Below are 20,969 nucleotides of genomic sequence, written 5' to 3' on the forward strand. Positions count from 1 at the left end.
TAACAATTTTTGAGATTTTTACAACAATTAAATTACTGTGAAAAAAAAATTACGTAAAAAATTCCATATGTAGAAATGAAAAAAAATTAAAAGTGTAAATTTTTTAAAATATTATTTTTGTTGTAATTAATTTTTTATTAAATTAAAAAAAGTTGTCAAGATGTCTTTTAATTTCAATATCGTCAAAATTTAATATTTTTTTTTTTTTATTTTATTACGTCAAAAATTAAATACTGAAATTCTTTACATGTATTGTTTTGTGAAAAAAAAAGTGAATAAGTGATCAGAGTGATACTTCAGAGAGTCAAACAAAGATATATTCATATACAGTCCGCTTGTTATGAGTCCATAGCTAGGAGTTTCCCATACTCCCTCCGCACTTCTCTTCACCTCTCATCCACGCGGGACCGGACTCATAACGCGTCTTGATTGTACATATATTTCAATCGGCACTTGTAGTATAGCGTCTATATTTCTTTATGTGCACCTAATTAAGTTTGACGGATTGCGTTTAAGCCAAATTGAAAAGAGGATCTGTCATACAGTGAAAAACTATTTAAGATTTAACTATAAATTTTATATGTGTTGATTTTTAACATAATAAACCTGTAAGCAATCGACTACAGTGAGCTTGTTTATGTGAAATCGGGCGGGAAAAACGCAGCATGCTGCTATTATGAAGTATAACATTGATTTGAAACGTGACACCGAAAAAATCGATATTTGTGGTGGTGGGAAAACAACTGAATATTTAAGGTTATTATGTATCGAGTCAGCATCAATAAATGGACAACGGGCTTGTGTACAATTAAGTGAAAAAGGATTAAACATTTCTGTCGAATATTTTATATTTTTTATTTTCAAGTCAAGTGAATACCGTGTGCTCAGGGTTAATTATTTGAATTAATAATTACATTAATTATTTAACAGAAATTGCTGCATTTTTTTTTGTAAAAAAATGGCTAATAGTCCCTCAGTCTATAAATATAAATTAGTGGTTTTTTTAAGTGAAAAAAAATCTGCAAAAGAAATCATTGACATAGTTCCGAATGATTGGATTTATGCGGATGGTGAATCCGATTATTTAATGTGTAAGTTTATGCCGGAAGAAATATATAATGAAGATGATTTGAAATTACTCAATGACATGGTCAGAGAATGTGCTAAGCCGTGTGATGACTGGCCGTCTTATCCTATTGACATCCGTGGACGAGCACGTAAGTTTAATTTTCGAAATCATATAGAAATTAGCAGACATCCGATTTATGTTTAATTTGTTCCAAGAAATTATTCGCTAAATTCGTAGTCCTATTTTTTGTTTCTGCTTGTGCCGTGCGATTGTTTCTCTTTTTAAATTTATTATCTACTATAATTTTTCATCTTTCACATTGAGTAGTATACCATAAAATGTATGGTAACAGTAGTAAGCGACTAATGACGAGATATAAATCATTACAGTTTTCCTTTTTTAAAACCGATTATTATAAAAATTAGAGATAAAAATAGTCTCAATCTAAGATTTTAAAAATTTGTACAGATGATTCTCATAAATACTTGATTTTTAAATTTATTGTCATAATACAAAAAGTTCGATAAAGTCTGCTAATTTCCAAATAAAATTTATCTTTAATATTTTGACGAATTAAATGTGATTTTCAATTAATAACTAATCAACTGTTTCTTAGGTTCGTATGAAGAAACTGAAAAACTCATGGACAAATTACAATACCAAGCTTACGCATATTCAACAGATAACGAAAAGAGAGCTAAAAAGAAAGCTGAAAAAGACAAAGAACTTTTTAAATTAAAAAAATTATCTCCTAATAAAATGAATAGACTGCTTAATGATGCGACCTTGAATTTGAGTGATGGGCACCGATCCAACTCAGGTAAATAACAAATAAATTTTTTTGTACTTATAGTGAATGTACTTTTTGAATAAATTGCATGATTTTCCAATTACTACACGTTAATCTGTATACTTTTATCAAGTAGAAAATCTACAACTTTTTGAGAATAAGTTTGGAAAAAAGCAGTCTGGTACGTCGAAAAATATTGGGAAAAATCCCAAAAATTTAAAATATCCAAAAAGAAGTTCTGGTAAGTAAATTATTTATATTGTATACTAATTTTAAGACTATCCAAAATTAACGAAAAAATTTAAACACTAAAAATATTATTATTGTTAATTTTTTAATATCTTTCAATAATTTATTATTTTACATTTTAATACAAAAATATTCAATTCAAAGCACTAGATAAACTAAAGTTCATAATTTGTTCTTATTTAGCCAGAAACAATTTATTGATACACAAAAAAAATTTTTAATTTATTCCTGTGATATAATTTATTTAATAGAAACTGACAAATCTCGTGGAACTAAGCGCAAAAGATCTTCATCAGCGGAGAGTTTATCGAAATCAAAAAAATCTACTGATAGTTTAAGTTCTGAGGAAAGCGTTGTAGAGAAATATAAAAAATCTAAAAAATTGAATAGTAAATGCAATACTAATTCAATATCAAGAAAAGCTTCCAGATTAAATTTTGATGTCAGAAGATGACTCTTGAAGATGAGTCTGAAACGGATAAAACTATTCATAAAAATAAGCCCTTAGACAACAATCAATCTCCTAAACACGATATGAATGAAGGTATTTAAACAGATATTACTCAACTATCTAATATTTAAAAATATTTTTTATGAAGGTAAATCACTTACAACCTAAAGTTTGTGTTATTTCTTTTTATTTCATTCACTAATATTCCTTTTCTCACGCGCTGACTCTAATTTATTTTTACTAATAAATATTTTCGATTACCCAGCCATTTTATTAATAATTTCTAAATAAAACTAACTGGTTAAGAGCTGCGAAATTGATTAGAGTTAGTTTCAGTATATTATTTTCATGATTATTAGTTTTTTTAAAACGATTGTCTAATCTCTTTAATGCCAAACATTAAAAACTTGTGGTTTTCTCACCTTTCTGGAATATTAATTATGAAAAAGTGGCATTTTTAATTACATCTATCTCATATTTGGAATAATTAATCAATTAAAAACTTTAACAACGTATGTAATATATGTTCTAAGTAAATTTTAAATTTCGAAAACTTCTTGCAATTTTGCATTTATAAGTGAACTACCTTAACGTATAAGTGCTGTAGTTTTTATAATTATAAATACCTTACTGTAAATAATGAAACATTTACAATATTTATAATATTATTTACTAATTGCGATATTTTATAATAAATTTATAATTTACAATATTGAAATGTTACTTTAGAACTCATGACGAAAGTTTTTACAAAGTTATTGGCTCCAATTGTTAAAGAACAAAAGAGTATCAACGTACAGCTTAATTCTTTATCTAAATCAGTCAGCGATTTAAAAGGTTTGGTTCTACAGATGCAAAGAGCAAATGAATCAAACGCTACAACAAGTTTAGGAATAGATAATGATTTGAAGGATGATGACATGAAAATACCTTGCTCTGGACTAGCAGATTTTGCTAAATTCAATAGAAAGTTGGATTCTGATGAAAATTATCGCAACAAAATTGTAAAAATTTTAACTAATTTTTAAATAACTTTTTTTAATAAATTTTTGTTTTTAATAAATTTAAATTATAATTTATTTTGATAGGCGCGCAGGCTCGCATCATTGGCTAATCCCAATCAAGCTTTAACTAGAAGCATGACACCAATGATACGCTTAGGAATGTCTCGTGACGTAGCCCTGAAGTTTAACTTGAAGAAAGCGAATGAGAAGAGACCAAAGATTTTCATTGATACGCCATTTTATAAACTCATAAAAGGTACTTAATAGATAAATATTAGTAAAAAAAAATATACGACTTGATGTATTTGATTAGATAACAATTTTTTTCTTTTTTTTTTTCAGGAATCTTAGTGAAAAAATTTTCGAAGTCGGTGGACGATCCCTTATCAGATGCTGCAATTAATGAAAGCATCTCTTCAGTCTTAAATCACTGTGGTGATTGGGAAGGGGGAAGAAATGAACGCAAACAAAAAAGTAAAAAAGAAACTTCAGCTGCTAACGAACGTTTGGATGCAAGAAATTCACCCGATAAAGAAAAAACCCCTCAACAAGAAAATTATGCTGAAAAATCAAGCGAGGATGATTAATATACGTTAACTTATAAATTAATTAATTAATTAATTAGTTAACTTTTAACCTTTTTTTTAAATTAACTATTTAATTTTATCAGTTTTTAAATAATATTTAGCTGGAAACATTCATATTTCTACATAAATTATCTCAATTATTGTCAGTTGCGTGCTTTTACTGTTAACACACATGGTTTTTTTCTTTCTCGATGTTTCAATCTTTTTTGAACATTATTCCATAAAGCAATAATTATTATGCTACTTTGCTTTATTTTATTTGTTTTAAATAAATGAATGTTAACAGTACAAAAAATATTACATTTTGTTCTTAATTCCAAAATATGACACAAACAAAATATAAATTTTTATAAATGTTAAGCTTAAGATTCATAAAAAGATTAGGATTAAAATATCACTAGCAAGGGTTACCGAACAGTTATCTAAGTAGAAAGCCAAGTATGTGGCTTCTAAACTGCAACTAAATTTGAAAATCAAAGCTGGAGAAAATTAGGCTTAGATTATTACCGGCAAGTATGGCTTTCAAACTGCTACCAAATTATAAAACCAAAGCTGGAGAAAATTAGGCTTAGGTTATCACCGGCAAGTGTGGCTTTCAAACTACTACCAAATTAGAAAGCCAAAGCTGGACCAAATTAGGCTTAGGTTATCACCGGCAAGTGTGGCTTTCAAACTACTACCAAATTAGAAAGCCAAAGCTGGAGCAAATTAGGCTTAGGCTATCACCGGCAGGTTTGGCTTCCAAACTACAACCAAATTAGGAAGCCACACTTGGTAGAGCTTCGGCACTGCGTTACATCCCAAATTTGGGTCTAATTCGGATGCCTCACTTGCCGCAAGTTTGGAATTCGGCATGCCTTATTTGGGCCAAATCACCGCCATACTAAAATTTCTAGTCGGGTGAATAAACTGGCCCGAAAAATCTGGCAATAGTGCGAAAGAAGAAAAATTTGGATCTACACGTCATATATTCTTTTGGCTGAAAATACCGAAGCTGATATGATAAAGTATCAAGAACTCAGTCCATTCACAATCAATCCAAGTGCAATGACAGTTGATGCGTTTACTATTAAATGGACGAAAGAAAAAATATATGCCTTCCCTCTTTTCGCACTCATTCTTAGAACGTTAAGAAAACAGATAAATCCGAGGGAACAGTCGTGGTACCACTCTGGCCAACACTGCCTTGGTATCTGCTGTTCACATCACTACCTACAGAATTACCTCTAATATCTAAGGGCCGTATTCATAGTCCGGTCTTAAGTTCGTACTTAAACCTGTCTTCATGAAGACGGCCTTATCGGCTGTAAGTTATGATGTTTTCAGAGTCATTCTTTAAGATAAACTTGAGTAAGTAAAAAGTTTTAATCAGGAATTTATTTTTAGTAAGATAAGCTTTAGTAAGACCCAACTTAAGACCAAGTCAACGCGTGTTCGTCAATTTCCGTGAAAATTCTTATGTTTCCAATGATCTCATTGGTTGAAACGTACTTAAATTTTGACAATGAAGTTTTTTATTCAAAATTGTAAACAGATGTACAAATGTACCTTAGAAAATTGTAAGCCTCAAATTCAAGTTACACTAGAAAATTATTACCGCAAGATCAGAAGAAAATATGTCAAAAAAAGGAAAAAGTACTAATTTTACCGCTGTAGAAAAAAAATATTTTCTACAAATTTAAAAAAATTATGCCCAAGTAATTGAAAATAAAAAGAGTGATGCTGATACATTAAGTGAAAAAAAAGAAGCATGGGATTTCATCGCAACCGACTTTAATTCATCTAGTATAATTACTGAAAAGGTAAAATTAAATTTTTAATATGACTCTAAAATTAACAGCCACTTGATCAGTTTTTAATTAAATTTTACAAATAAATTAGTTTTAGAAAGTTTTTCTTGAAAAATTGGACTTGTAGTTTTTCAAATTTTCTACATCCCAAGCGTCACAAAAAAAAATGTTAACTTTTTAGTAGATTTCACTCAACAAGAAGTTAAAAAATTAATAATTGTCAACTTAAATTTAACAAAACATTAACAAAAAAAAATTTGTGCCGCTTGGGATGTGACATTTCTTCGTTAACTGCGCTTTATTTTGATTTTTTCAAAGAGAAACAGTTAAAAATTGTTAGTTATCTGTTAATTTCATCTTTATTTTTTTAATACATAGTATGCCGAATTTATAATAATTTTTAAAAATATTGCAGCGAAACGCAGATCAACTCAAAAAACTTTGGTCAAATCTAAAAACAAAACAACGGAATGCGCTGACAACCGAAAAGCAACATCGCCTTGCAACTGGGGTCGGTCCATCAATTCCAGATTCTGAAGTTGATCCTGACATTGCACTTATTGCCCCAAACTTAATTAAAACTGCACCGATTTTATTTTCTTCAAATATGTCTGAAGAAGAAGTTACTAGGACGTTTTCATCTTTTTTTCCTTCTGTAATTATTTTATTTTTAAAACTACCAAGATATTTGCTGTTCTGACTTTCTTATATATTGGTTAATCGTTCACCATTAATGAAATTATAAGAAATATTTTTTATCTAGCTAAGTGTAATGCTGTTGACTCAATGGAATGTGAAGAATACATAAGCCTTGAACAACTATTCCCAGATGATGAGAATGATGGCAATGATGATGAAGAATTACCACGTGAACCCTCATCGTCTATTGTTACTAAAAAATCGTTGGTAGAAATAGTTTTATCAGCCATAATACTTAAAATATATATTTTAATTAATATTTTAAAAATCATCTTAGCTCAACAATCTAGGAAAAGAACTAAAGGAAGAAAAAATCCACCCAATGAAGACGAGAAATTCTATAGAAGCGAAAGGTTAAGAAAATAATAAAGCAAGAAGAGGAATTATTTCAACTGAAATGTCAACATGAAGAAGAGATACATAATCTAACAATAGAACACCTGAAACAAAAGTATAAATTAGAGATTCGTGCAGCAACCGCTGCAGCTGAACTAAGTGAGTTAAATTTATTAAGACAACAAAATAAGAATTACGGGCATGATTGACATGATTTTTTCTGGATGTTTCTAGTTTATTATTAATTTTTATAATAAATAGCATAGAAATGTAAAGATAAAAATTTATCGTTAGTTTGAAAGATTTTATAAGGTGATAGCAATTTTTAAAATACAAATAATTTTATACTGTATGTAAAAAAAACTTTTTAAATACCAAGGGCTAACAGTATTTTAATTTTAAAGTGCATTTGAATGCAATTTTTAACTATATTAGAGTGTTAAACCCGTAACTTTTTATTAAAGCATGTATTAAATTTTTATATTAAATAAATTACTTTTTAATGTAATCAAACCAAAAATGTCAAGGTTGAAAATAAAAATAGTTTTTTTTATAAAAAATTTTGTTTTTTATTAAAACACGTTCAAAAACTTTTCTTATAGATATATTTTTGAAAAAGTAATTACAAATGATATCTATTTAACGAAAGTTTAAATTTTTGTAGAATCCATTATATTTACAATTCTGAATTTATTACATTTACAGTTCGGAATTCAACTGAGATAAAATTGTGACTTTAATTTATGATTACTAATTATCAAGAATACGTAGACAAGTATCCCAGTTAGTTCACGTTCAGAATATCTCATGTAAATTCGAGAATTTTGAAAAATTCGACTATCATGAGCGCTACCAGGCCATTCTGGAACAATATCTAAAAATTCCATCCGTGAGCCAACAATCGCCTACGAAATAATAAAAATTATCATATTATAAGTTGTTCAGTCTGTAATGACTAGTGAAAATAAAAGAAATACTTACTTGTACATTCAGAGAAAAATAGCCCTTTCGATTTCTGTAGATTTCATTAATATTTTGAAACATTGTATGAACTAATCGGATATGAGTGCAATCAATTGCTCCATCAACCCCGGGTATTCCAATTGCTCCATTACCAAATCCCAAACGTTCAAAAAGTCTCTGGTTTTCTAATTTTGCTGCTTGAGTTCGAGGCATTTTAATGTAATCATGAATTTCGCTTGCAAGTAAAACGCTCACCCGAAAAACTATTCTGGAAACTGTTGGTTGTGATACTGTCATGGTATCACCTAAAATGAGCTGTAAGAATAGTTTTATCAAAATATATATTTGTTTGAAAAATAAAAACGCTCTTTTCAGTGTTCTCTAAGTTAGCAAATAACTGTAAATAAGAAATAAATATTCTCAACTTGATTTATAATTACCTGAAAACTTGCAGTTGCATAAAATCGCAATCATATTAATAATTGAAAAATTGGTGGGATTGGTAATCCTCGTTTATTGACTTTAGTTAAATTTTGTTCTATAAGAGGTAATATTCCAAATTTAACATTATCCTTGTCAAATCTATATCTTTACTTGAATTCGATGTCTGAACAAAAATCAAAAGGATCTTGCACATCTCGAATATAACGTTTTGGAATACGTATGATTAAATCATCGTCGTCCAAATCAAAATTGATATCATTATTATCGTCGATGTCAATATTATATAACCCCAAAAAATTCATTATTTGAACCACTTTTTTCACTGTAAATACATTTAAGATTATCTCAAGTCAACTGAAATGATGACTTAGAAAAAAACTCTCTTATTTGGATGAAAAGTAAGGTTAAGGTATTTTATAAGACCGTCTTATTTGAATATGAATACATCAGAAATATCTAATGCTCAAGCTTGTCTCAAGTAAAAATTATGAATATTTATTCCAGCCACATGTCTTAGATAAGATCAAATTTTGAAGTATATCTTAAAAAAGCCGTATATGAATCTAAACGCTGCCTTAAGCTTGTGCTTAAGGTGCACTTACACTTAAGCCCGGACTATGAATACAGCTCTAAGCCTAGTAACAATTTGTTATTATTTCCTTCTAGACAAGAATCACATCCACTGGCACATGTGACATACGTCGTTCACAACTTACTCCAAAATATTTGCAAAATTTTTGTATTTAGTAACTAAGGAATAATTAGTTTTACTTTTACTTAGATTTTCTTTCTGGAAAGAAAATCTATGGACACAGTAATTAACTACAGAGGTAAAACATTAGTAGAATTCATGGAAAACAATAGCATGGTATTAATCAACGGTAGAACAGTGAGTGATACGCCGGCACACTTCACCTGCACACACATTGGAAGAAGCATAGTGGACTTGGGCTGGATTAGCAGCAACAGACTCCCAGACATCATAGACCTGGAAGTCATTCAAGAAAATAATCCCTCAGATCACTTCCCGGTTTTAGTCACCCTAGCTGCAAAGTATGAACATCTTTCTAACAAAGCTACTGTTGAAATGAAGAGAAACTTCCTCACCTGGAAGGCCGAAAATAAAGAAAATTATAAATCCCATCTCAGATATTCGCGTAAAATCACTGTTAATTTTGCTGATGAAAGTCTAGATCACATTTGCACAAATCTCACCGATGCTATTATGGATGCTGCTCAGTCTGCTTCTATGGTCATCACAAATAACCCTCAGCGTAGGAAGGTCAAAAAACAGAACCAAGAATGGTTTGATACAGATTGTCGCACAGGATTAAAATTGGTTAAAAGGTTACTTACTGAATGCAAAACAGCTGCCTTCAATATACCAGAACTTGATAAATACAGGAGGGCGAAGAAAGAATATAGAAGATTGATCAAACACAAAAAAAAGGAACTCCAAAAAAAGAAGTTGGACAGCCTTGCGAACACTAAAAACTCGACGGAGTTCTGGAAGGTAATAAAAGAGTCTAGATCCAGACAATTCCAGCACAACCCAATCCCGATTGGCATCTGGGAGGACTTCTACCATAAAATCACGCCGACAGCTGATCCAGATGACACAACTTTTTATGGAGTAGATCATCTAGACTTAGATAAAGAATTCACCTTGGAAGAACTTGATAAGGCATTTGCTCGCTGCAAAAATAACAGATCACCTGGCCCTGATAACATACAGAATGAATTCCTAAAGAATCTGCCATGCAACTGGAAGCTCTATACTCTGTGCCTAATAAACAAAATTCTGAGCGAAGAAATACCGCCAAATCAATGGTTCACTGCTCTGGTGACATTGATACACAAAAAAGGTGATAAATTAGATCCCCAAAATTATCGGGGCATTGCCCTAATAAATCACATCGCTAAACTTCTCACGAGCATGATTAACAGACGACTAACGAAATGGACCGAAGAAAGTAAAATTATCTCTGAAACACAAGCGGGATTCAGAGCCGGCAGAGGATGCTCTGACAATCTGTTCACACTATTATCTGCTCTCAACTGCCGCCTAAGGCAACGCAAAGCACTTCAATTTTTACTGTTCGTCGACTTTAGGAGAGCGTTCGATTCTGTCAACCATAAGCTGCATTGGAAAAAACTCTTCGATGCAGGCTGCAGTGCCAAACTGGTTAGACTCCTCAGAAATATTTATATCTCTGCTCAGCTGAAGCTAAAAATAAATGGCTCGCTGTCCTGTGACTTTGAAATAAACGAAGGAGTCCTCCAAGGAGAACTACTTAGCCCACTTCTTTTCATTATTTTCATCGCCGACCTTGAAGAATTTCTAAGGAATCAGGGCTGCGAAGGCACGAATATTGATGGCTTGCTGGACATTCTTCTGTTGATGTATGCTGACGATCTTGTGATTTTGGCCTCTTCACCTATTGACCTCCAAAGTAAAATTGATCTACTCAAGTTGTACTGCGACAAGAATTTACTAAACGTGAATATAGACAAAACCAAGGTCTTAATCTGTAGAAGAGGAGGCAAACACTCTATCAATAGGCAATTCTTATATGGGGAAAAGGAAATCACAGTCACAAGCTCATACGAATACCTAGGCTTGAAAATCTCCTCATCAGGGTTCAGCAGACCAACTGCCTTAGCAGCGATCAACAAAGCCAAAATGGCTTTCAGTTCAGTCCACCCTATACTCATGAAAGCCAAGACGGACTCCTTCAACTGCATAAATAAATTATTTGACAGCATAATTGTATCTACACTTCTATATGCCGCTCCAATCTGGGCTGTCAAGTATCTAGAATTAATTGAGCAAGTACAAACAGAATTCTTTAAAAGAATTTTCTGTCTGCCAAGAAACACAGAAGGAGCCCTACTTAGAATTGAACTAGGCAGACTCCCACTTGCTTTCCAGGTCCTCACTGCTACTTGGCAATGGATTATTAAAATCCTCGAAATGGACGATAATAGACTTCCAAAAAAATGTCTTCACCGTTTACTAGACCTTAGAAATTATAACAATAATGATAAGCATAACTGGCTTGCCTATGTATTTAATCTGATCGGAAAGATCACACCCGAGCTACTGACTACGCTAGAAAAGCTTGACCCTGATAGCTGGAAAGCATCTAAAACCTACTTCCTGGAAAAATATAAACTGCACCTACATCAAGAAGACCTGAGAAAAGCCAAGAATGCACATTACCTGCAATTACAACTACCTAGACCTATGGATGGCAACAGAGCTATGTTCCTGAACAGAAGAGTCGGTTTTCAAGCTCTAAAAGTTTTCTTACAAACGAGGCTTGCCAGCAAATACTATTTTCACCTTTCTTTTAACCAAACTTTCTACAAATTTAACCCTGCTCTACCTTGCCCTATCTGCAACTCGGATCAACTGGACACAATTGACCATCTTTTCAACAACTGCCCAATCTACAAACCCTACCGTGACTTCTACTTAAAATCCTTGGATTCCTCTAATCAACTCCAATGCGAGCTTCTGAATTGCAACGACGTATCCTCGATTAAAACAGTATATCACTTTTTACAACAGTGCTGCCGCTTGAGAGCCTTCTGCTTAACTGAATAATAAGAGCTGATTATAATTTGTCATGCTCAACTTTTCTTTCACTTTTATTTATTTTATTTATATCCCGAGTCGAAAAATAAAACGTAGATTGAACGTATTAGACGTTGAAATCGTCGGTTGAACGTATTAGACGTTTAAATCGTCGGTTGAACGTATTGAACGTTAAAATCGTCGTTTGAACGTATTGAACGTTAAAATCGTTGGTTGAACGTATTGAACGTTAAAATCGTCGGTTGAACGTGTTACATGTTATAATCGTTAAAAACATTAGTTAAATCTTTATAACTCCACTATATATTATAGTAATATTCATTATATAGCAGTGCTTTATCATTTCCAAAGTTTATTCTTTCGATTTTCAAAACATTTAAAAAATTTGAAGTCATTGATTAGAGGACAATATAATAATGGGCTAGAGCTTGGTAAATAGAAAACTTAGCGCAATATTTATTTATTTTAGAAATTCTTCCTATGCAAAAATAAGAAAATTCTTATTCACTTTTTCTATGTATTGCTTTAAATACGAAGTTATCACGGATAAAAAAATTTGCAAACCAAAATATAGTTGCTATTAGTCTATCATTTTACAAGATTAAATAACCAATATAAATAGTATATTACACACCGAGGGAAGTAAAGTAAGAAATGTCTCAGATCACATGTAATTGTTGGCCGAGGCGAAGCCGAGGTCAAGAAACATGTGATCTGAGGCTTTATTTACTTCCCGAGGAGTGTATGCTATTTTTGCTCGACGAAGGCAGAAAGTGGCAATTTCGTTTAGCGCAGCGGGCCGAAATTTGACGCTTTCTGCCCGTCGAGCAAAAAAAATTTATTCTATATTAAAAAAAAAAAAAAAACATTTCGAATGTTCATTTATTATGGACAACTTTTTCTGAAAATTTAAATGAAAAATTTAACGAATAAGTCAGAAAATCTCTAAGAATTAAACATGTAAAGTGTCTTTGAAATTAAGAAACTGGTTAATAGAAAATCTCTTCTGTAGTTATTTTGTAGAAATTTATTTACAACTGAAAAAAAGGTATACACTCATGAATTAAAACTAATCATTCTTTAAATAATAAAAAATTTTAACAAAAACATGAAATTATTCATTGTAATACCACCGTAAGTTTCTTACAAAAATACTGAAATAAAATTACATCCATGAATCATTGCTGAATAAAGACAAGAAGAAAATTAAAGTATCTCGATAATTATTTTCCAAGATTTTTCGAAAAAAAAATAAGTCACTATAAAAATTTTCCTCGTAACAAAATTATCTTTTTAGGTTTTACAGAAATGAGCTCGAATAAATAACAGTTTAATTTGATTCCAGCAAAAAAAAATTAGAAAAACGGTTCACCCTTGTTATTGTTTCATTTTTTATAAATACTTACCAAATGTCCGGCTCGTTGACATTCGATTATCCACAATCGATATTCAAATTCGAGTATACAATCGATTCTGTCGGTAAGTAACCCACAAACAATCGATCAGTTGAGCAATCGATTAATCTCATCAAAAGCTAAGAAGTTATATGCTACAAAAATCATAATACACTAAATAATTTTAGTCTTTAGAAGTAAACGTTTAATTTTTCTACTGCTCACTATTAATATTTGAAACTGATTTATAAGACCAGATTTATAAAATTAATGTTTGAAATGTATTTTACATAAATATGTAAATCGCGAGGTACAAAAATTGATGAGAAGTGAATAAAATCTTTCGAAGTAATCACGTGGTAAAATGGAAGTCATACTAACATTTCTTGTTTTCCGAACCTCTGCGTATTTTGAAAAAAAATTAGAGTCAATTTTTCAAATACCGTGTAACCAATAACTTTTAAATTCTGGTGGTGCAGAATTTATAACACTAAGCGTCACAAAATAAAATATTGACTTTTTGAGAGATTTTATTTAACAAGAAGTCAGAAATTTATAATTATCAACTTGAATTTAACAATACATTAACAAAAAAAAATTTGTGCCGCTTGGGTAATGCTTTTTTTAATATAGCAAGCTCAATTAAATTTTTTACAATTAAAAATTAATTTCTTTCCCAGTATTTATAAAATATTGCAATATAAATCTTCTTTTTATATGGTAGTAGGTCGTCCAAAAGTCTAAAAAAAAAAAAAAAAAAAAAAAACAATCAATTCAATCTAATAATCGGAACCAGCCTCAAAGGAGACTCGAGTCATGAACAACGGCTCAAAATCTGGTCATACCAGACTGAGAGCTGAGTCTCAGTCCAGCCTTTAAGTAAAACCTTACATCAGATATGACCCAAATTTTGGCAAATTGAAGTTAATCTAAAACTCAGTCAATGATCAAATTTGATGATTCCCACCTGAAATGACAGTTTAAATCTCACTTTCGATACGTTAAAAACATTAAATCTACGACTTGAACATTCAATACGTTCAGCTGACGATTTTAACGTTCAATACGTTCAACCGACGATTTGAACGTTCAATACGTTCAACCGACGATTTGAACGTTCAATACGTTCAATCGACGATTTCAACGTTTAATACGTTCAATCTACGTTTTATTTTTCGACTCGGGATTATATTATTAAATTATATTATGTTATTTTTGCCAAATCTAACCTATTGTTATTGACTATGTAACTGTCTGAGAAACAATAAATAAATTATTATATATACTTTTACTTTTAGTTTATAATTTACAGTACCCTTGAAGTCTGTATAAGAGAAACCTAGCCCAACTTTCCCACTATTTGATTACGCTCATACGAATCACCCGGATCTCTTTGTATTAATATCTATTAGAATTTAACGACTTTGTTTTTCTAACTTTCAAATTTGTAATACGGTGTAGTCACCATCACGTTTTCCACTTGAAGTCGTAAAAGTAAGACCTATATGGCAATAGTTCAAACTACGCATAGATGTATCCGAGTTTTGAAAAATCTAGAAAACGCGATGATGCTTGTTTTCAACAAAATACCCTCAAGCTCCCTTTCATTTTTAACTTCCCGCTAAGAAAATCAATGATTTTCGGAAAATCGGGAGGTTATTGATTTTACTCCGTTTTGCTAAAATTGAGGTTTCAACAGATCTCGACGTTTTGAAGCCCTAAGAAGCTTTCCTGACTATTTTTAAAATGATGCCTGTACGTCTGTATGTATGTGTGTTTGTGTGTGTGTGTGTGTGTGTGTGTGTGTGTGTGTGTGTGTGTGTGTGTGTGTGTGTGTTTTTTTTTTTTTTTTTTTTTTTCCTTGTAAGGGGGGGGAATGCTCTTTACGCATTCCAGGCATAGATGTTTTTTATAAATGTACTGCATAGATGTTCTGCATAGATGTTTGGCCTGGATATGTGGCGACTCGACGCAGCGTCATACTAAAACTCGACGCTGGCGCCCCTACCCACTAAACCCTAAACCCCTTTCTCTTCTATCCTCTGATCCCCCATGGTACCGCCGTAAGGCATTTCTTCGCGGGGGAGGAATTAGCTGCCGCTCTTCCTTCTGGTGGCTAAGATGTTTGTTATTTCTATCTCCCTTCTAGTTTCTGTTTTCTGCTCTTTTTCTCTCGATGGACCGCAACTCTGTAAGCACTTCAGTGGCAAAGGTGCTCGTGGCGTTCCAGACAGCTTCTGATGACAGCATTTCTTCTACTATTGTCTCCGGTTGAATTCTCTTTTTAGAATCTTCTCTAATTCATCGCGCTGTTGGTTAAAACGAGGACATGCAAAGATCACGTGCTCCACGTCTTCAGCGACACCTGGGCAGGATGGGCACTCCGGAGAATCGTCGTGCTTAAAGCGGTGAAGATAGGCTCGGAAGCAGCCGTGTCCTGACAACATCTGCGTAAGGTAGTAGTTAACCTCTCCATGACTCCGGTTCAACCAGTCGTCGATCCTCGGTATAAGACGATACGTCCATCTTCCTTTTTCTGCAGCGTCCCACTGGAGCTGCCATCGGTCACAGCTGTTTTGCCGTTCTTCAGTTCTGAGCTCTTCAGCGCTTAGTGTAGTTGACCTTTTACGATGATAAAGGTTCCGTCTTTCCTCAGCGAGGACTCTGAGAGGCAGAGTTCCGGAAATAACGCACACTGCTTCCTCGGATATTGTGCGGAAGGCGCTGGCGACTCTTAAGGCACACCGTCGGTATACTGGTCCAGCCTTCCTCCATGATTCTTGCATCTCGAGAGCGTTGGTCCAAATAGATATACCATATGTAAGCACCGATGTGACTACAGATGATAACAGTACCCTTCTGCTCTGCTTTGGCCCTCCGATGTTCGGCATCAGTCGTGCTAGACTTGTTCCCACTGCTGACGCCTTGGCACTGACGTGTTCTACCTGCTGCTTAAAGTTGAGTCGGGCATCAAGCATCACTCCTAAATATCGAATATAAGGTTGTGATGTGATTTCTTGTTCGGCGACTTTCAGCTTAATTGTCTCTACCACTTTCCTGCTGGTAATAAGCACTGCCTCAGTTTTGTGTTGCGCCAGTTGCAGGTTCACTGCGTCCATCCACCGGTTAACGCGCTCGAAAGTGAGATCGAACACATGGTTTATCTCGTCAAGATGTTTGGCAACGATCACTACGGCTACGTCGTCTGCATATGCTACGAGTTTGACGTTTCTTGGCAGAGTTAGTCTTAATAGGCCGTCATACATAATATTCCACAGGAGCGGGCCTAGAACTGAACCTTGTGGTACACCTCCAGAAATAGCATACTCCCTTGGACCGTTCTTCGTGTCATACTTCAGGACCCTGTTTTCAAAGTAGCTTGCTACGATCTTAAGAAGGTATTCTGGTACATTCTTCTCTTGGAGGGCCTGCATGATGCATTCCCAATTGGCGGAGTTGAAGGCATTTCTGATGTCTAGGGTCGCCACCAGGCAATACTTCTTCGTTCCACCCTTCCATCTGGTTCCTGCGATTGCTTCCTTGGCCGTATCAACACCCAGTTTGATTGCGTCCAGGGTTGATCGTCCTTTCCGGAATCCATACTGATTGTCTGCCAGGAGTGTGTGTGTGTGTGTGTGTGTGTGTGTGTGTGTGTGTGTGTGTGTGTGTGTGTGTGTGTGTGTGTGTGTGTGTGTGTGTGTGTGTGTGTGTGTGTGTGTGTGTGTGTGTGTGTACACGGAGACAATTTTATGTTAACGGTAACCATCCCTGTTTTGTAGCTTCTACTATCCAGGATGGTTATTAACTTTTACAAAGTTAAGATGATAAATGCAACTATCCGGCGATTGTAATTAGTACAATCAGTATATATTAATTCCCACAATTATGATGATACGGTTTATTATCTAGATGGCAACTTTTATCATCGGAGATAGTTAAAATCATCATGATTGCAATCACAAAAAAAATAAACAGGAAGTATAAAAAACTAAACTTTTTTGATTTTAGAGTCAAAATATAATAACATTCTAATATTTGACATAAGAGTGAATATTGACAAAAGTATATCTATATTATCAAGAGAATAACAAATATTTTGAGAACCATTGGTGGATATTCAATACCATTTACAAAGAAACCAATTTCAATTCCCTTTTCCAAGAAGAATATAGAAAAATTCAAGACAAAAAAATCCTGTCAGATGTCGCAAGAGCTGCAAAAGCTATTGGAGATGGGAGTTTTGGAGGAGTCCGAGTGGCCAACGGGTTTTCTTTCTCCAATGTTTTTAATCCCAAAGTCAGATGGCAGCCTTCATCAGATTTTCAATTTATATCAGCTGAATCAGTTCCTAAATCCGAAGAAAATTCGTCTGAACAACCAGTCACAGGTGCCGAAATTCTTACAGAAGGGAGATTTCATGGTCAAGGTAGAAGGTGGACTTATCTCAGGCGTATTTTCACATACTAGTGATAGAAAGTCACCGAAGATTTCTGAGCCTATCATACAAAGGTCGGGTGTTCCACTTTACTTGCGCCCCATTTGGTCTGGCCTCTGCTCCATTGAAATTTTCCAAGCTAAGCAACTGGATAGCCAGAAACTTCCGTCAATTGGGAATGAGAGTGATGGTTTACTTGGACGACTTCCTATTTGCGCACCAGGACAAGGATATTCTACGGGAATAAATCGACAGAGCAACTCATTTGCTGCAAAGCCTTGGTCGGGTCATAAACTGGGAAAAGTAAACTGGCGCGTCCTTGCTGGACTAGTTGAATTTTGCAGCCCTTGTCACTCCATTAGGCCGTTTATTTTCGCGAGGACTTCAGAGGGCATTCCAGAAGTTGCAAGAATAAATGCCAAAGAAAAACATGAAGATAACACCGGAGGCACTGGAAAATTGTGGATGGTGGCAGGAAAACATCAACTGCACCAATCCGATTTTTGTAAACGATCCAGACATCTTTTTGACAACGGATGCCTCGGGACTGGACTGGAATTTTATCTGGACAATGTCACGGATTCAGGGCTTTGGAATCCGGAACAACAGAAATGGAATGTGAACCGCAAAAAACTACTTACAGTCTTGATTGCAATAAAAAAGTTCAAGTACAAATTGAAAAACAAAGCAGTGTTGATACAATCGGACAACAAGACGGTGGTGGCATATATTCGCAAACAAGGAGGAACGCGGTCTCAAACACTCCATGCTCTAGTCAAACAACTGTTATTGATAACGCATCGCTTTCGGATTCAGCTAATCCCTTTTTACCTGCCAGGTCAATACAAATTATGTCTGCCTAGCAGACAGATTATCCAGGGGATTGCCTTTAACAGATTGGCATCTGAAGCCCAGCATAACCGAAATGATGTTCAAAAAATAGGGAACTCTCCAAATAGACCTGTTTGCCACGAGCAGGTCCAAAGTGGTACAGCAGTATGTGACGATAGAAGCCGAAGACCAGGATACATGCTTCATAAATGCTTTCAGCAGGCCATGGCTAGTAGATCTGGCATGGGTGTTTCCGCCGCCGCCGTTGATTCCCAAAATCCTACAACATCTGAATTCGTCGAAAGGTTTTTTCCTAGTTGTAGCATCCAGGTGGGAGAAGACCTTTTGGAGAGGAGACCTGAAGGCCAGAAGTATGGCAGCGCCACTACAGCTGTGGAACCTGAAAAAACACCTAGTGGACTTGACAACCGGACGGCCTCCGGAGAATTCAAAGGACCTTTGCTTGGTGGTTTGGAGGATACGAGGTGGAGTCAACTAACTTCGGGCTTAGCGGATCAGGCCATAGACCTCTTATCGTCAGCATAGAGAGACTCCACGTGAAAAACTTATTCTTCAGCCTGGAAGCAATGATTGCGTTGGTGTAAAGAGAATAATATCATTCCGAGTAATCCAACGCCACAGGAGTTAACAACCTACTTCGAGTATTTGCATAGAGTAAAAAAGCTGGCCTATAAGACAATTCTAGCCAGAAAATCGGTATTTAGTACATTTGTTGATCCAGAAGGAGACGGAAAACTGTGCTCTCATCCACTAGTGAGATCTATGTTAAAAGCAATTGGCACCAGCGAAGCGAAAGTGGCATCTCCAAGTAAAGAAGTGTAAAAAATATTGAGTCAACAATCAGCTGGCTGAAGAATAATCCCCCAGATGAAAATAGCATTTTCCAAATGTCAAGGCATACTGATATGTTATTAATGTTGGCTTCAGGTCACAGGGTCCATGATCTGACGCTCCTATCCATAGATCTGGGTAAAGTCGTGTTGAAAGACGATTCGATCATTTTTTGGCCATGTTTTAGATCAAAAACAGATTCTATGTCAGATTCTTGTGTCAGCAAGTAGAAGAAGGGCAGTTCCGAACTTGACGAACCTTTTTATCAAGGGGCAAGGTAAAGGCGGCTTCAAGAGCTATGATTGCTGGATGGTTAAAAACCATCTTCGTTGCCTTGAAGATTAAAGCGAGACCAGGTTCAGTGAGGTCAGCAGTAGCATCGTATAACTTTGAGGAGGATGTTGATTTAGAAGAGATTTTAAAGCGGGAAAACTGGAGTGATCCGAATAATTTTTTTAAATTTTATTATAAGGTTGTTAAAAAACCCAAAACTTCATTGAAAAATATTTTATTTAATTCATTTAAACCAGTATAGACTATGAGTCATTCGAATGTAAGTTTGTTAATTTATTAATTACTAGCGGACTCGACAGACGTTGTCCTGTACACACGTTTTAAATTTAGAAATTTTAGGAATGAGCTTGTATAGTTAAAAACATTATTAGTTAACAATATACAATGCGCATTCCTCATTAGTTAACATTTTCGTAAAGATAATAAGCCCGTTCTGATTATATACTCATCGAGACCTTTCATTTGAGTACCCACAGGAAATTTTTTATATATCTTACATATCGACGGTACTTTGGTAAAACCTCGTATCTTCTATGTATTTTAAATGAGAGATACGAGGTTTTACCAAAGTACCGTCGATATATGATATTTATGAAATATATAAAATATATGAAAAATGCAAGTTGGTACTCAAATGAAAGGTCTCGATGAATGTAACATCGGGATGAGCTTATATCTTTAAAAACTTCAATAATTAAGAAATGACATTGTATCTTGTCAACTAATGATATTTTTAAAGATATAAGCTCTTCTCGACATTACACTCATCGAGACCTTTCATTTGAGTACCCACATCAATTTTTGATATATTTTATATATTTATATATATGTATATATGAAAAATATATCAAAAATGCATGTGGGTACTCAAATGAATGTTCTTGATGAGTGTAACATCGGAATGAGCTTATATCGTTAAAAACATCATGTTATCATTCGTTAATTATTAACATTTTCGTAAATATAAGTCCATTATGATTTTATACTCATCGAGACCTTTTATTTGAGTACCCAAATGAATTATTTCATATATCTTATATATATAATATTTATAAAATATATGAATAGTGCATGTGGGTACTCAAGGTCAACAACAATTTATAAATGAAAAATCTATTAAATAAACATTTTCCCGTGGACTGAATTGTGAATCTAAACCATTCTGGAATCCACCGAAAGA

The 20,969-nt window shown here is 33.8% G+C and overlaps 1 protein-coding gene and 1 long non-coding RNA gene across 2 annotated transcripts; one reads left to right on the forward strand and one right to left on the reverse strand.

Annotated features, from left to right (window-relative positions):
• The first annotated feature begins 6,748 nt into the window (after nucleotides 1–6,748).
• On the forward strand, nucleotides 6,749–6,993 carry LOC123271932. Its single transcript, XR_006510964.1, has 2 exons — nucleotides 6,749–6,842; nucleotides 6,917–6,993. It is a non-coding gene; the product is annotated as an uncharacterized LOC123271932 (long non-coding RNA).
• A 570-nt stretch (nucleotides 6,994–7,563) lies between these two features.
• Nucleotides 7,564–8,878, reverse strand: LOC123271919 (putative nuclease HARBI1). Its single transcript, XM_044738470.1, has 3 exons — nucleotides 8,379–8,878; nucleotides 7,957–8,253; nucleotides 7,564–7,880 (listed from the first exon to the last, which is right to left on the reverse strand). The coding sequence occupies exons 2-3, from the start codon at nucleotides 8,233–8,235 to the stop codon at nucleotides 7,689–7,691; spliced, it is 471 nt and encodes a 156-aa protein (XP_044594405.1). The 5' UTR covers nucleotides 8,236–8,253; nucleotides 8,379–8,878; the 3' UTR covers nucleotides 7,564–7,688.
• Between the last annotated feature and the right edge of the window lie 12,091 nt (nucleotides 8,879–20,969).

This window comes from Cotesia glomerata, linkage group LG9, assembly GCF_020080835.1.
Source record: "Cotesia glomerata isolate CgM1 linkage group LG9, MPM_Cglom_v2.3, whole genome shotgun sequence".
Taxonomy (NCBI): domain Eukaryota; kingdom Metazoa; phylum Arthropoda; class Insecta; order Hymenoptera; family Braconidae; genus Cotesia; species Cotesia glomerata.

Excerpts from the sequence above, each read along its gene's own strand:
- LOC123271919 (XM_044738470.1), bottom strand. The coding sequence starts at position 8,235 with ATGACAGTATCACAACCAACAGTTTCCAGAATAGTTTTTCGGGTGAGC. Across the intron at positions 7,881-7,956 it reads ATTTTTCTCTGAATGTACAA|GCGATTGTTGGCTCACGGAT; the intron begins GTAAGTATTTCT and ends ATTATTTCGTAG.